Raw genomic sequence first — 12,321 nt, 5'->3', positions numbered from 1 at the left:
ATGGTCTGAGAGTCCTTCAGGTGCCTTTTGGCAAACTCCAGGTGGGCTGCCATGTGCCTTTTACTAAGGAATGGCTTCCGTCTGGCCACTCTACCATACAGGCCTGATTGGTGGATTGCTGCAGAGATGGTTGTCCTTCTGGAAGGTTCTCCTCTCTCCACAGAGGACCTCTAGAGCTCTGACAGAGTGACCATCGGGTTCTTGGTCACCTCCCTGACTAAGGCCCTTCTCCCCCGATCGCTCAGTTTAGCTCTAGGAAGAGTCCTGGTGGTTTCGAACTTCTTCCACTTACGGATGATGGAGGCCACTGTGCTCATTGGGACCTTCAAAGCAGCAGAAATTTTTTCTGTAACCTTCCCCAGATATGTGCCTCGAGACAATCCTGTCTCAGAGGTCTACAGACAATTCCTTTGACTTCATGCTTGGTTTGTGCTCTGACATGAACTGTCAACTTTGGGACCTTATATAGACAGGTGTGTGCCTTTCCAAATCAGGTCCAGTCAACTGAATTTACCACAGGTGGACTCCAAATAAGCTGCAGAAACATCTCAAGGATGATCAGGGGAAACAGGATGCACCTGAGCTCAATTCTGAGCTTCATGGCAAAGGATGTGAATACTTATGTACGTGTGCTTTCTCAATTTTTTTATTTTTAATAAATTTGCAAAAACCTCAAGTAAACTTTTTTCATGTTGTCATTATGGGGTGTTGTGTTTAGAATTCTGAGGAAAAAAAATGAATTTAATCCATTTTAGAATAAGACTGTAACATAACAAAATGTGGAAAAAGTGATGCGCTGTGAATACTTTCCGGATGCACTGTATATTACTCTACCAAGACAAAACAGACTCTTTGAGTGAATTTAAGTTATTATAACAAAACTTTGTCAAACCTACTTAATGCAAGTCAGGGTCATGGGGACAGCAGCTTGTATTTGCAGTTCTGAAAACAATTTAGGGACGATCCTTGGACAAAATTCCAGTCCATTTCATAATTATTATTTTTTATGAAATCAAACAAACATCAGAAACATAAGATAAATTTGATCTCTTAGACCACCCCACTGACTCAGGGTCAAAGACATCCATTTTGTCCAGGAAAGCAGGGGCAGTGCACATAACAGGCTGTTTTCGCAGCTTAAGGATGGCTCCTTTGACCGCATGTTGTCTGTTCACTGCAAAATCTTCCACATGCAAGCACCACACCTCAAATCAACTCCAGGCCTTTTATCTTCTTAATTGATAATGACATAACGACGGACTTGCCCACACCTGTCCATGAAATAGCCTATCAGTCAATTGTCCAATTACTTTTGAGCCTCTGAAATGAAGGGATTGTGTTCAAAAAATGCTTTAGTTGCCTCACATTTTTATGCAATCGTTTTGTTCGCCCCACTGAATTAAAGCTGAAAGTCTGCACTTCAACTGCATCTGAGTTGTTTCATTTAAAATTCATTGTGGTAATGTACAGAACCAAAATTAGAAAAAAGTTGTATCTGTCCAAATATTTATGGACCTAACTGTACGTCTTGAAACCAATGTTGTATCTCCGTCACATAGACGGCATCTTCATAATCTGGACTGCCAGTGAGAAGGAGCCCCTCCATTTTCATAATGAATATAATTCTTTCCACCGCAACGTAAAGCTGAAGCTGAATTATTCAAAAACAGAAGTCAGCTTCCTTGACACAACCGTTCAACTGAAAGATAACCCCCTTGTAACTTCTGTTTTTCACAAACCAACAGACAGATGGACCTACCTGAGAAGTGACAGCTTCTTCCCCAATCATATTAGGCGCTCCATTATTTTCAACTAAGCAATATGATACAACCTGTCACAAAAGCCACAAAGAGCCATAACAAGGTTTGGGGCAGCCACCCGTGTATTTGGTTTCCTGGCTGCAAATTGAGAGCATTGATAGCACTGCTGTGCACAAAACTGAGTCCAAAACAGAACTGAGGGACTAGGGAAAAGGTGGAGGCTTTTAAAGGGGATGATAGGAAGTGAGGTCAAAGTGGTCGGGCTCATGAAGGTCTTTAGCCATAGGTTCGAGCCCGGACGTGACATCACAGAGGCCGGAGCCGGCAAGGTCTTCTTCCATAGGCTCGGACCCGGAAGTGATGTCAAGAGGGCCAGGTGGAATCTCCCATGAATGGTCTGCAGAAAGGGAGAAAAGGAGTCAGTGCACTCTGTCACATCCCGGTCTGATTCGGAACTGCCCTTACTCAAACCCTTTAGCTGCCTCCCATGCACACGTGTGTGACAAACCGTATTTGCTGAGACCCGACAGAATGGGATAACCAACTGCAGGAGCTAAGACAAGACCTCATTAGACAAGGTTATACCCCCAAAACAACAGACACTCAGATATGAAGAGCTACTGCCATACCCAGAGACATCCTTCTGGAATATAAAAGCAAAGACAATAAGAACCGCACCCCTCCTTGTTGTCACCTACAACTCACATCTTGAAGCACTTTGAAAAATTATAAAAGAACTTCAGCCAATGCTACACAATGATGAAACGCTGAGAGATAGATTCCCAGAACCTCTTCTCCTGGCATACAGACAACCACCAAACCTTCAGCAACTAATCGTCCGAAGCTCCTTAAGTGAACCAACAGAAAATGGCCTACAGAATCTCCCTGCCTACAGAAAAGATGCAAAACGTGTCCTTACATTTATAATGCAGAGATCCATTATTATACTACACTGTGGGGTAAAACATCACATAAAGGGATCATTTTCCTGGAGATCATCGAATGTTGTCTACCTAAGTCTCTGTATGAAATGTCCCAATGCTGCACTCTATGTGGGAGAAACTGGACAAACACTCCGCCAAAGAATGAATTTACGCAGACTCCACATTAAGCCTGGCAACAGAGATGTTCCTGTAGGAGATCACATCAACAGCCATGGCCACTGTGAGAGGGACGTCAAAGTCACAGTGCTTATGGGCAACTTCAGAACACAGCAAGAAAGAAAAGAATGACCGTGACAACATGGTTTGAATAGAGAAAAGAATTATATAACAAGGTATAAGGATTGTTTGCATCTCTCGGACTGACCCAGACAACCTGACTACAGATCTCAAAAGATGTTGTTGGATAGTTATCTTAACAAAAGATCTTGGCTTTACATTGCTCTCTTGCTAAATGAATCTTAGCCTTGTGAGGTCTATTAATTTTTTACATCAAAGATGTCTCGGCCAATGGAGCAGTCCTTATGGATGATACTGCAGTTGTGACCCTCTATGCTGGCTAGTTTGAGTGGCTGTTTAAAGCTGATCCTCCGGTTAGGACGTTGGATATCTCTGGGTCCACGATTCTTGAGGCTGATCCTCCAATTAGCTGTGAACCACCCAATCTCACTGAGGTTGCACAGGTGGTGAACCAGCTGAGGGTAGGGAAGGCTGGAGGGATCTCTGGTATCTGAGGTGACTTTTTCCAGGCTGGTGGTAAGGCTGTCCTCCTGGCATTGCAAACAATCTTTGCTTCCCTTTGGGAGATGGGAGTCATTCCAACTGACTGGAAAACGAGACTTGTTATCTCTATCTGGAAAGGGAAGGGTGATCACCTGGACTGCGGCAAATTCATGGAGATAACACTGTTCTCAGTGCTGGGTAAGGTCCTTGCTAAGGTCGTCCTGAATAGGATTCATGGTCACTTGCTCACATACCAGCGACTGGAGCAGTCTGGTTTTACGCCAAAGATGTCTACCATCGACCGCATCCTGGCACTGAGCGTTCTCATAGAGCGCAAACGCGAATATCGACACAGAGTGTTTTTTCAGTCTTTGTCGATTTTCGTAAAGCTGAGACATCGCGGGGTCCCCTCACGGTTGCTGGATATCATGGCCAGCATGTACACTGGTACTGTGAGTGCTGTGCAGAGTGGAGTCAGGACCTCTGCTTTTTTCCCAGTTGATTCTGGGGTTCGTCAGAGGTGTGTTCTGCTCCTACTCTGTTCAGTGCTAGCATGGACTGGGTGTTGGGCAGAGTCGTGGGGTCAAGCAGCTAATTGGCATCTGTTGGTGAAGAAAGATTCACTGATCTTGACTTTGCTGACGATGCTGTGATCTTCATGGAGTCAATGGAGGCTCTGATCGGGGCTCTCGAGAGACTGAGTGAGGAGTCTGAGTGTCTGGGCTTGTGAGTGTGCTGATAAAAACCAACATCCAGGCCTTTAATGACCTCTTGGGCACGGCCGTTAGCAGTGTGTCTGTCTGTGGACAGAGTGTCGACCTCATCAAGAGGTTTACTTACCTCGGCAGTGACATTCATGTCTCTGGTGACTCTTCCTATGAAGTCAGTAGATGGACTGGGAGAGCATTAGGGGTCATGAGGTCGCTGGAAAGGGGTGTGTGGCGCTCCTGATATCTATGCAAAAGGATGAAGGTCCAAGTCTTTAGAGTTCTGGTGCTTCCTGTCTTGCTATATGGTTGCGAGACATGGACGCTACCCAGTGACCTGAGATGAAGACTGGACTCCTTCTGTAGTGTGTCTCTTCAGAGAATCCTTGGGTACTGCTGGTTTGACTTTGTGTTGCTCACGGAGTCCTGAATGATGTACATTACCTGAATTGTGAGGGAGCATCAGTTACGGCACTACGGCCATGTGGCGTGATTCCCCGAGTATGATCTGGCTCACAGGATTCTCGATGATGAGGACCCAAATGGCTGGACCAGACCAAGGGGATGCCCACGTAATACCTGGCTGCGGCAGATAGAGGGTCATTTCCTGAGGGTGAGACAGGACTGCGTGTTTACCTGGGGGGTTGCCAACCAGGATCCCGAGCTTTTTGCCTTGTGCTGGGTGCAGCAATGCGCTGTACCAGTCCATGCTACACCGAACCTGACCTGACCTGACCTAAGATGTCTCACTTAAAGGTTTTCCAATGCTGTCTCTGTCCTGGTGTCTATATAAACACAGGGAATTCCAGTTTCTGAATTACATCTTGCCAGAAGAAGGGGCCTGAGGTGCCTCCAAAGCTTGCATATTGTAATCTTTTTAGTTAGCCAATAAAAGGTGGCATTTTGCTTGACTTCTCATTACATTCAAAATCACACAAAGTTTTATGAAGGAGGCCCCCCAGTTGTTGCTTTTGACACTGAAAGTTCCAGAAAAAGAAAACCTCATACATATGCAATCATCAGCCTTCATTGGCTGACAAAACTGCCACATGACACATCCAGTAGTGTGAGACAGAAACTGTCATCTCTGAATTAGAGGCACACAAAGAGCTTTTATTTGGTGGCCTAAGCGTGAGTGTAGCGCCAGCAGGGAATGAGGTGCAAAGTGTGATGAAAAATCCTCCCGCCAAACCCGTTTTATTTCTATCTATAATTCCCATTAACGCTGATCCACTTGTTTAATCCATCAGGAAACTTTTTTTTGCCACGGAAATTAAATCTTTTGACTTATTTGTGCAGCCGCTGTAGTGTAACTGCCTTGACATCTTCCTCATTGGCATACTGTGTTCAGAGTTCCAGGAGCAGGTGGTGGTCATGCTGGGCCGGGTCTGCAGAATAGTCTGGATGTGACATCTCTTTGTGTGGCAGGCAGACTTTGTAACCCACATAGTATGACAGATGGGAGGCAGAAGGGTGACTAGTGGAGATGGGTCCAGCTACAGACCTCCGCAGCTCCATGTTTCAGTAGCTCCACTGGACAGACAATTAGATTGCAGGTTTATGTCACCTGGTATACTTGACTTGAGTCAGATAACCCTTCCCCAACCCTAATCTTAACCACAGTGTAACCAGGCGTATCACTGACTGTTTTGTCTTGGTAGAGTAATATATTGCTCTACTTTCCCCTATTGTATTATTAAGATGTAGCCTCTGTCAGAACACCTCAAATCCCACAGACTTACCACTGTTTATAAGGTATTATAGTATATAACTTCTCCCCAACCTTCCCTTCTATATCTATAACCTCATGCAATTAGGTATAGTAAAAGACAAGCAGGAGTTAAATTACAATTTAAACAATATACCGTATTTACTTGTGTGCCATGCGCCCTCGTGTAAGATGTGCACCCTAATTTTTACAAAGAAAATCGTGAAAAAAAATTTGCCCCGTGTACGACGCACGTTGTGATTGTATAGGAAGCACTTCTGTTTTTGTTGCATGATGAAAGAGCGAGCGAGAGAGAGAGCGCGTGCGCGAGCGAGCCAGAGAGAGAGAGAGAGCGCACGAGCACAAGTGAGAGAGAAAGAGAGAGAGCGCGCGAGCACGAGTGAGAGAGAGAGAGAGCGCGTGCATGAGCGAGCCAGAGAGAGAGAGAAAGCGCACGAGCACGAGTACGAGTGATAGAGAGAGAGAGAGAGAGCGCGCGCGAGCACGAGTGAGAGAGAGAGAGAGAGAGAGCGTGTGCATGAGCGAGCAAGCCAGAGAGAAAGAGAGAGAGCGTGCGAGCACGAGTGAGAGAGAGAGAGCGCGCGAGCACGAGTGAGTGAGAGAGAGAGAGAGAGAGAGAGAGCGCGTGCATGAGCGAGCGAGAGAGAGAGAGAGAGAGAGAGAGCGCACGAGCACGAGTGAGAGAGAGAGAGCGCGCGAGCACGAGTGAGTGAGAGAGAGAGAGAGAGAGAGAGAGAGAGAGCGCGTGCATGAGCGAGCAAGCCAGAGAGAGAGAGAGAGAGAGAGCGCGCAAGCACGAGTAAGAGAGAGAGAGAGAGCGCGTGCATGAGTGAGAGAGAGAGAGTGAGTGCGTGCGTGAGCGAGCCCAAGCAGAAGAAGTAAACATTACAGAAAAAAATTTCCTCGTGTATGACGCACACCTGATTTTCTAATGCTAATTTTCGGGAAAAAATGTGTGCGTGATACACGTGTAAATACGGTATTGTTGGTAATATTCATAAATAATAACAATAAGCAAAGTACAAGTGAATATTGGCAACCATACAACCTAATAAATGATGATGTGTAGTTTCAGGCGGCACACAGACTTGTTAGTTATTTAAAATGTCTTTATTTGAGGCATCATTGGAGCTCAGCTTTCTTCAGAACAGGCCACATGCCTGTCTCAATATGGCTGCCGAGCTGTCCTCTTCATTGTGTTGTTCTTGTCAGTTCATGGTGTGAGATGCTTCTTCATCATATGTTAGTAAGAGAGATGCTTCTTCATCATCAGAGGTTAGTAAGAGAGAGAGAATGTGGTTGAGCAAGCAGATTTATAGATTCTCTGTCCAACCCCTAGAGCCAACAGGACATCATGGTACTTAAAGGCTTCTGATACAAGCCATACTTCAGACCAATGAGGGAATACAACATCTTAAAACCTGCCACCCCCAAAGACCATATGTTAGGCAACCTGGCTTCCTTGTGGGGGTTGAAAGACTCGCCAGACTGGTTTAAGGCACATCCCCCCCCATCTCTGTCGTAAAATTCAAAGAGACCCATTCCTGGTGGGGGTAAACATGAATGCTTCTCACTAATGTAACACTAAATTACATGGCTTTGCCTAAATAACAAATAAAGACATACAAAATATTTATCAAGTTATATGCAAAATCTTACATCACAACACTGACGTATAATGGAAGGCGACAACCTCGTCAATGGAGTGGATCTCTGGAGGTCTGTAGCTACAGTCTTTTGGAATAGTGACTTTGTGAAAGTCACCTTCGACGACTTTCATAAATGGCATCCCTCAGATGACTGCCCCCTACGTGGCCGCCTATGCTGCCTAATGGTTTGACCGGCTTCCTAAGGAAAGGCTCTGATCACCACTCTCCTTCTTTTTTTTTGAGTGTTTTCTTATAAATTAACTGGACTCTACTGGTTAGTCCCTACCCAGTGCCCAGTGCAGTTGGGAGAGGCTCCATCTCCCCACAGCTCCAGCAATGGGTTAAATAGATTTGTAAAACTGATGAGAGGGTGTTTAGAGAACTCTTAGAAATGACAGTGGAAGGTATAAGAGGGTGATGGTCGCTTCAGCATGTGTAATGTAATACATGAACTTTGCAACGTTAGAAAAATTTTGACAAGAACGGCCATTCTTGTCAGTGAAGCTCACCAAATTATCATTCTTAATTCCTCCAAAATAACATCAAGTCAGGTTTTGAAGGTCCTGCTCTCCACCACACTACCCGGTAACTCATTACATTATGTGTCTCTTCGCTGGACTTTTTCTAGTGCTGTTATTTGAAGTATTGACAAATGCACAGGAATACAGTGAAATTCTTAATGCTTAACAATTGAAAATGATGACGCAGAGTTGTAATAATTGTATTTATTATTATTTATTTATTTTTTATGTTTTGCAGCTGACCCAGGCTGATATGTTCCACATCGAGCCCCACTTACTTCAGTATGCAGACTGGAAAGGCCGTAACTTGTAAGTAGCAGGGATGCTGCATTTCTCCTACACTGCTTCAGGTTGATATTAATAAATATATTTTTTAGAGTATCAGAGTGGCATATTAGTTAATGCTGGTGCCACACAGATCTACCATCTTGGGCGTCCTGTCATTGCCTGGAGTTTACATGTTCTTCTCGTTCCATGGGGTACTCCAGTGTTCTTATCAGATCCCCCCTAAGATGTGCAGCTGACTAAACTAGAGGGGCTGTAATTCTTGAAACCTTCCTTCATCTTTTCACGCTTTTTTATGAGGTCGGTTTGCCTGAGCAACCTTCTCCAAACAGCTCGGTCCTGCACCTCCTCCTCATTAGTAATGGGCCCATCAGGCTGGGGTACATAAAGTTATTATATGTCACGAAGCTCACCATTTATATTTTTGTTCCCCTAGAGTTATCATTTCTAGAGCTCTCCCTGTCGGTATACTTCCTACAGTCTCCTGGTGTATTTCACTTATTCTCCTGGTCCTCTGTTGCCTGTAATGTCGGTGGTCTGTCCAATGGTCAGATGAGGCTTTGGGAATCCGACACAGAAGCTGACTGGTAACCCTCATGTTTTTCTGTGCTTTGCTTTTCAGCCTTCGAGAAGAAGTTGCCCGCTTTCTTTACGACTACTGCAAGGCCCCTCGACCCCTGAAAGCTGACAATGTGAGTCTTAACTCTCAGATTCTTTTATTATTGTTGTGATTGCCTCAGGATATTTGCCCAATACAGTGAATGGATTTCTCATTTTTTAATTATCATTATTTTGGTAGCTTTTCTTCACAAATTCACATACAATAATTTAGTTGAAAGGTGGAAATTTATAAACTGCTCAAAAAAAATGAAAGGAACTCTTTTTAATGAACATATAGCATCAAGTCAGTGACACTTGTGGGCTATTGATCTGGTCAGTTAAGTAGCAGAGGGGCTTGTTCATCAGTTTCAGCTGCTTTGGTGCACTAGAGGGGCAACAATGAGACGACCCCCAAAACAGGAATGAATGGTTTCACAGGTGGAGGGAGGCCACTGACATTTTTCCCACCTCATCTGTTTTGTCACTCATTTTGTATTTGGCTACAGTCAGTGTCACTACTGGTAACGTGAGGCCATACCTGGACCCTACAGAGTTTGGTGGCACAGGTAGTCCAACTTCTCCAGGACGGCACATCAATACGTGCCATTGCCAGAAGGTTTGCTGCGTCTCCTAGCACAGTCTCAAGGGCATAGAGGAGATTCCAGGAGACGGACAGTTACTCTAGGAGAACTGGACAGGGCCCCTCGTAGAAGATCCTTAACCCATCAGCAGGACCCACCGGTATCTGCTCCTTTGGGCAAGGAGGACCAGGATGAGCACTGCCAGAGCCTACAAAATGACCTCCAGCAGGCAGGCGACTGGTGTGAATGTCTCTGACCAAACAATCAGCAAAAGACTTCATGAGGGTGGCCTGAGGGCCCAATGTCCTCTAGTGGGCCCTGTGCTCACTGCCTGGTACCTGGAGCTCAATTGGCATTTGCCATAGAATACCAGAATTGGCAGGTCCACCACTGGCGCCTTGTGCTTTTCACAGATGAGAGCAGGTTCACCCTGTGCACATGTGACAGACGTGAAAAGGTGTGGAGAATGTTATACTGCCTGTGACATCGTTCAGCATGACCAGTTTGGTGGGGGGTCAGTGATGGTATATCAGGGGTGGCAAATCCACAGAGGGATGCAAAGACCTCTACAGGCTAAACAACGGCACCTTGACTGCCATTAGGTATCAGGATGAAATCCTTGGACCCATTTTCAGACTGTATGCTGGTGCAGTGGGGCCTGGGTTCATCCTGGTGAACGACAATGCCCGACCTCATGTGGTAAGAGTATGCAGGCAGTTCCTGGAGGATGAAAGAATTGATGCCATTGACTGTCCCCCACGCTCACTCTCCTGACCTCAATCCAATTGAACACCTCTGGGTCTGACATTATGTTTCTGTCCTTCCAACGCCTCAGACTGTCCAGGAACTCAGTGATGCCCTGGTCCTGATCTGTGAGGAGATCCCCCAGGACACCATCCGTCATCTCATTAGGACGTTGTCAGGCATGCATACAAGCACATGGGGGGCCATACAAACTACTGAGTATGATTTGGAGTTGCTGCAATGAAATTTCGGCAAAATGGACTCACCTGCCTACCGTATCATTTTTTCACTTTTGTTTTCGGGGTGTCTTTGAATTCAGCCCTCTGTCAGTTCATCATTTTCATTTCCATCAAACGATGTGCCATCCTTTCGTTGCTAACACATTACCATAGCAGTCCATAGCAGTAGAGACAGCCAGCAGGATTTTTTTCCCATTGAGATCTGATGTGTTTTCAAAGTGTTCCTTTCATTTTTTTGAACAGTTTATTATAACTATGATGAATAGCTGAATAGGATTTTGTGGCAATGATTATCCTCAGTTTCACAACGTTGATGTAGATTTCCAGTGTAATCACTCACTAATAACTGCAATGCCAGGTTTATACTGATTAAAATGTAGTTGATTTATTCAAGATTTGAAAAATTTGGACATGTGGAAATGTGAAACAAAATGTGAAATAGGAAATCAGCAGTGATCTAACGAATATCGATGCCTGGAGATGAATGAACACCGTAGAGTTCGCTTCACTGGAACTTTGGTGAAATCGCGGAAATATGTCGTGAAGTTCAATAAACTCCACAAAATGCATTGACATCAATGGGGAACAACAAACTGAACTAGTTTTGAGTGGATTATTGGCTCAATACTATTTTACATGTTCCTGTGGGGTATGGAAACATCTGCCAATTATGTTGGACCATAAATGTGTTCTAAGCTATGAGGCAGGAGTGTTAACAATTAGTACAACGGCCCTCCAACAGCCTAAGACAAAGACAAAATCATAGCAACAAACAAAACCGAAACAAATGGCCACAAACCAGCAATACATATAAAAATATATACATACAGTAATCCCTCCTCGATTGCGGGGGTTGCGTTCCAGAACCCCCCATGAAAGGTGAAAATCCACGAAGTAAAAACCATATGTTCATATGGTTATTTTTATATATTTTAAGCCCTTATAAACTCACCCACACTCTTATCAACATTTCCCGCACAATTATACAACATAAACCCTTTGTATTCTCTTAGATATTAGGTAAGATTCATTGGAATTATGTATGTAAACACACAGTTTATATACAGTAAAACCTAAATATTATTTTAAAGATATCGAGCGTCTCCGATATCACATATGTTACAGCCATTACGACAGACAGGCCACCAGCAATAAATACGTACAATGCAAGAAAAATTGTATACTGTACAGTAAAATGTGTGTGCAGTGATACTAAACTATGTACATGTAATAAGTACTGTACGTAGAAAATTAATTATGTTACTCACCAATAATGACACGGCGATATGTCCGATAACGATGAGTTTAATTTTACTGCACAACAAAGGAGAGCGTTACAGCTTTTCTAAAGGAGCCTCTTCAGGCGATTGTGTAGCACCGCAGTTGTTCTTCTTCCAGCACTCTTCAATCCAAATCCCTAAAGCAGATTCCATCCGGATTATCGCTTATTACATCCACTTACAACTCGTTTTGCACCCTGGTTAAAGGACACTGCGGCCATAGATCTTATATTCTTTTCCTCCTTTTTAAATAAAAAAGAATCGTGGACTCATTGATTCCGTAATGGCGTCCTGCAGCGGTGTAGCTGTTCCCTTCCTTCAACATATCCAAAACTTTTACCTTTTCGGAAATCGTTGCCGCTTGGGTCACAGCCCCTGAAACAGTAGCAGGAGCACGTTGATGCTGAATGAGTGAGACGAGACTTCCTGGTTAACGCAGCGGAATTGAATTCTGTGCTCCGTCGCTGAGCCAATCAGCACACAGGAACTTAACTGCGTGCTCTGATTGGGTAGCTTCTCAGCCATCCGCCAATAGTGTCCCTTGTATGAAATCAACTGGGCA

General features: G+C 44.5%; 2 protein-coding genes across 4 annotated transcripts in view; one reads left to right on the top strand and one right to left on the bottom strand.

Moving 5' to 3' along the window:
• LOC127526518 (uncharacterized) overlaps positions 1-12,321 on the bottom strand; it is a 499,994-nt gene that overhangs the window by 24,962 nt on the left and 462,711 nt on the right. The gene's annotated exons all lie outside the window — the stretch shown is intronic.
• The window catches only part of LOC114645667 (1-aminocyclopropane-1-carboxylate synthase-like protein 1), a 201,453-nt gene that overhangs the window by 51,158 nt on the left and 137,974 nt on the right, over positions 1-12,321 (top strand). For all 3 annotated transcript variants that reach the window (XM_028793495.2, XM_028793494.2, XM_051923617.1), the window contains exons 4-5: positions 8,269-8,339; positions 8,938-9,007. In XM_028793495.2, coding sequence (XP_028649328.1) covers positions 8,269-8,339; positions 8,938-9,007 — 141 coding nt within the window. The remainder of the gene's footprint in view (positions 1-8,268; positions 8,340-8,937; positions 9,008-12,321) is intronic.

Source organism: Erpetoichthys calabaricus, chromosome 2 (genome assembly GCF_900747795.2).
Source record: "Erpetoichthys calabaricus chromosome 2, fErpCal1.3, whole genome shotgun sequence".
NCBI classification, from domain to species: Eukaryota; Metazoa; Chordata; class Cladistia; order Polypteriformes; family Polypteridae; genus Erpetoichthys; species Erpetoichthys calabaricus.
This window is presented reverse-complemented; position numbering and strand designations above follow the sequence as displayed.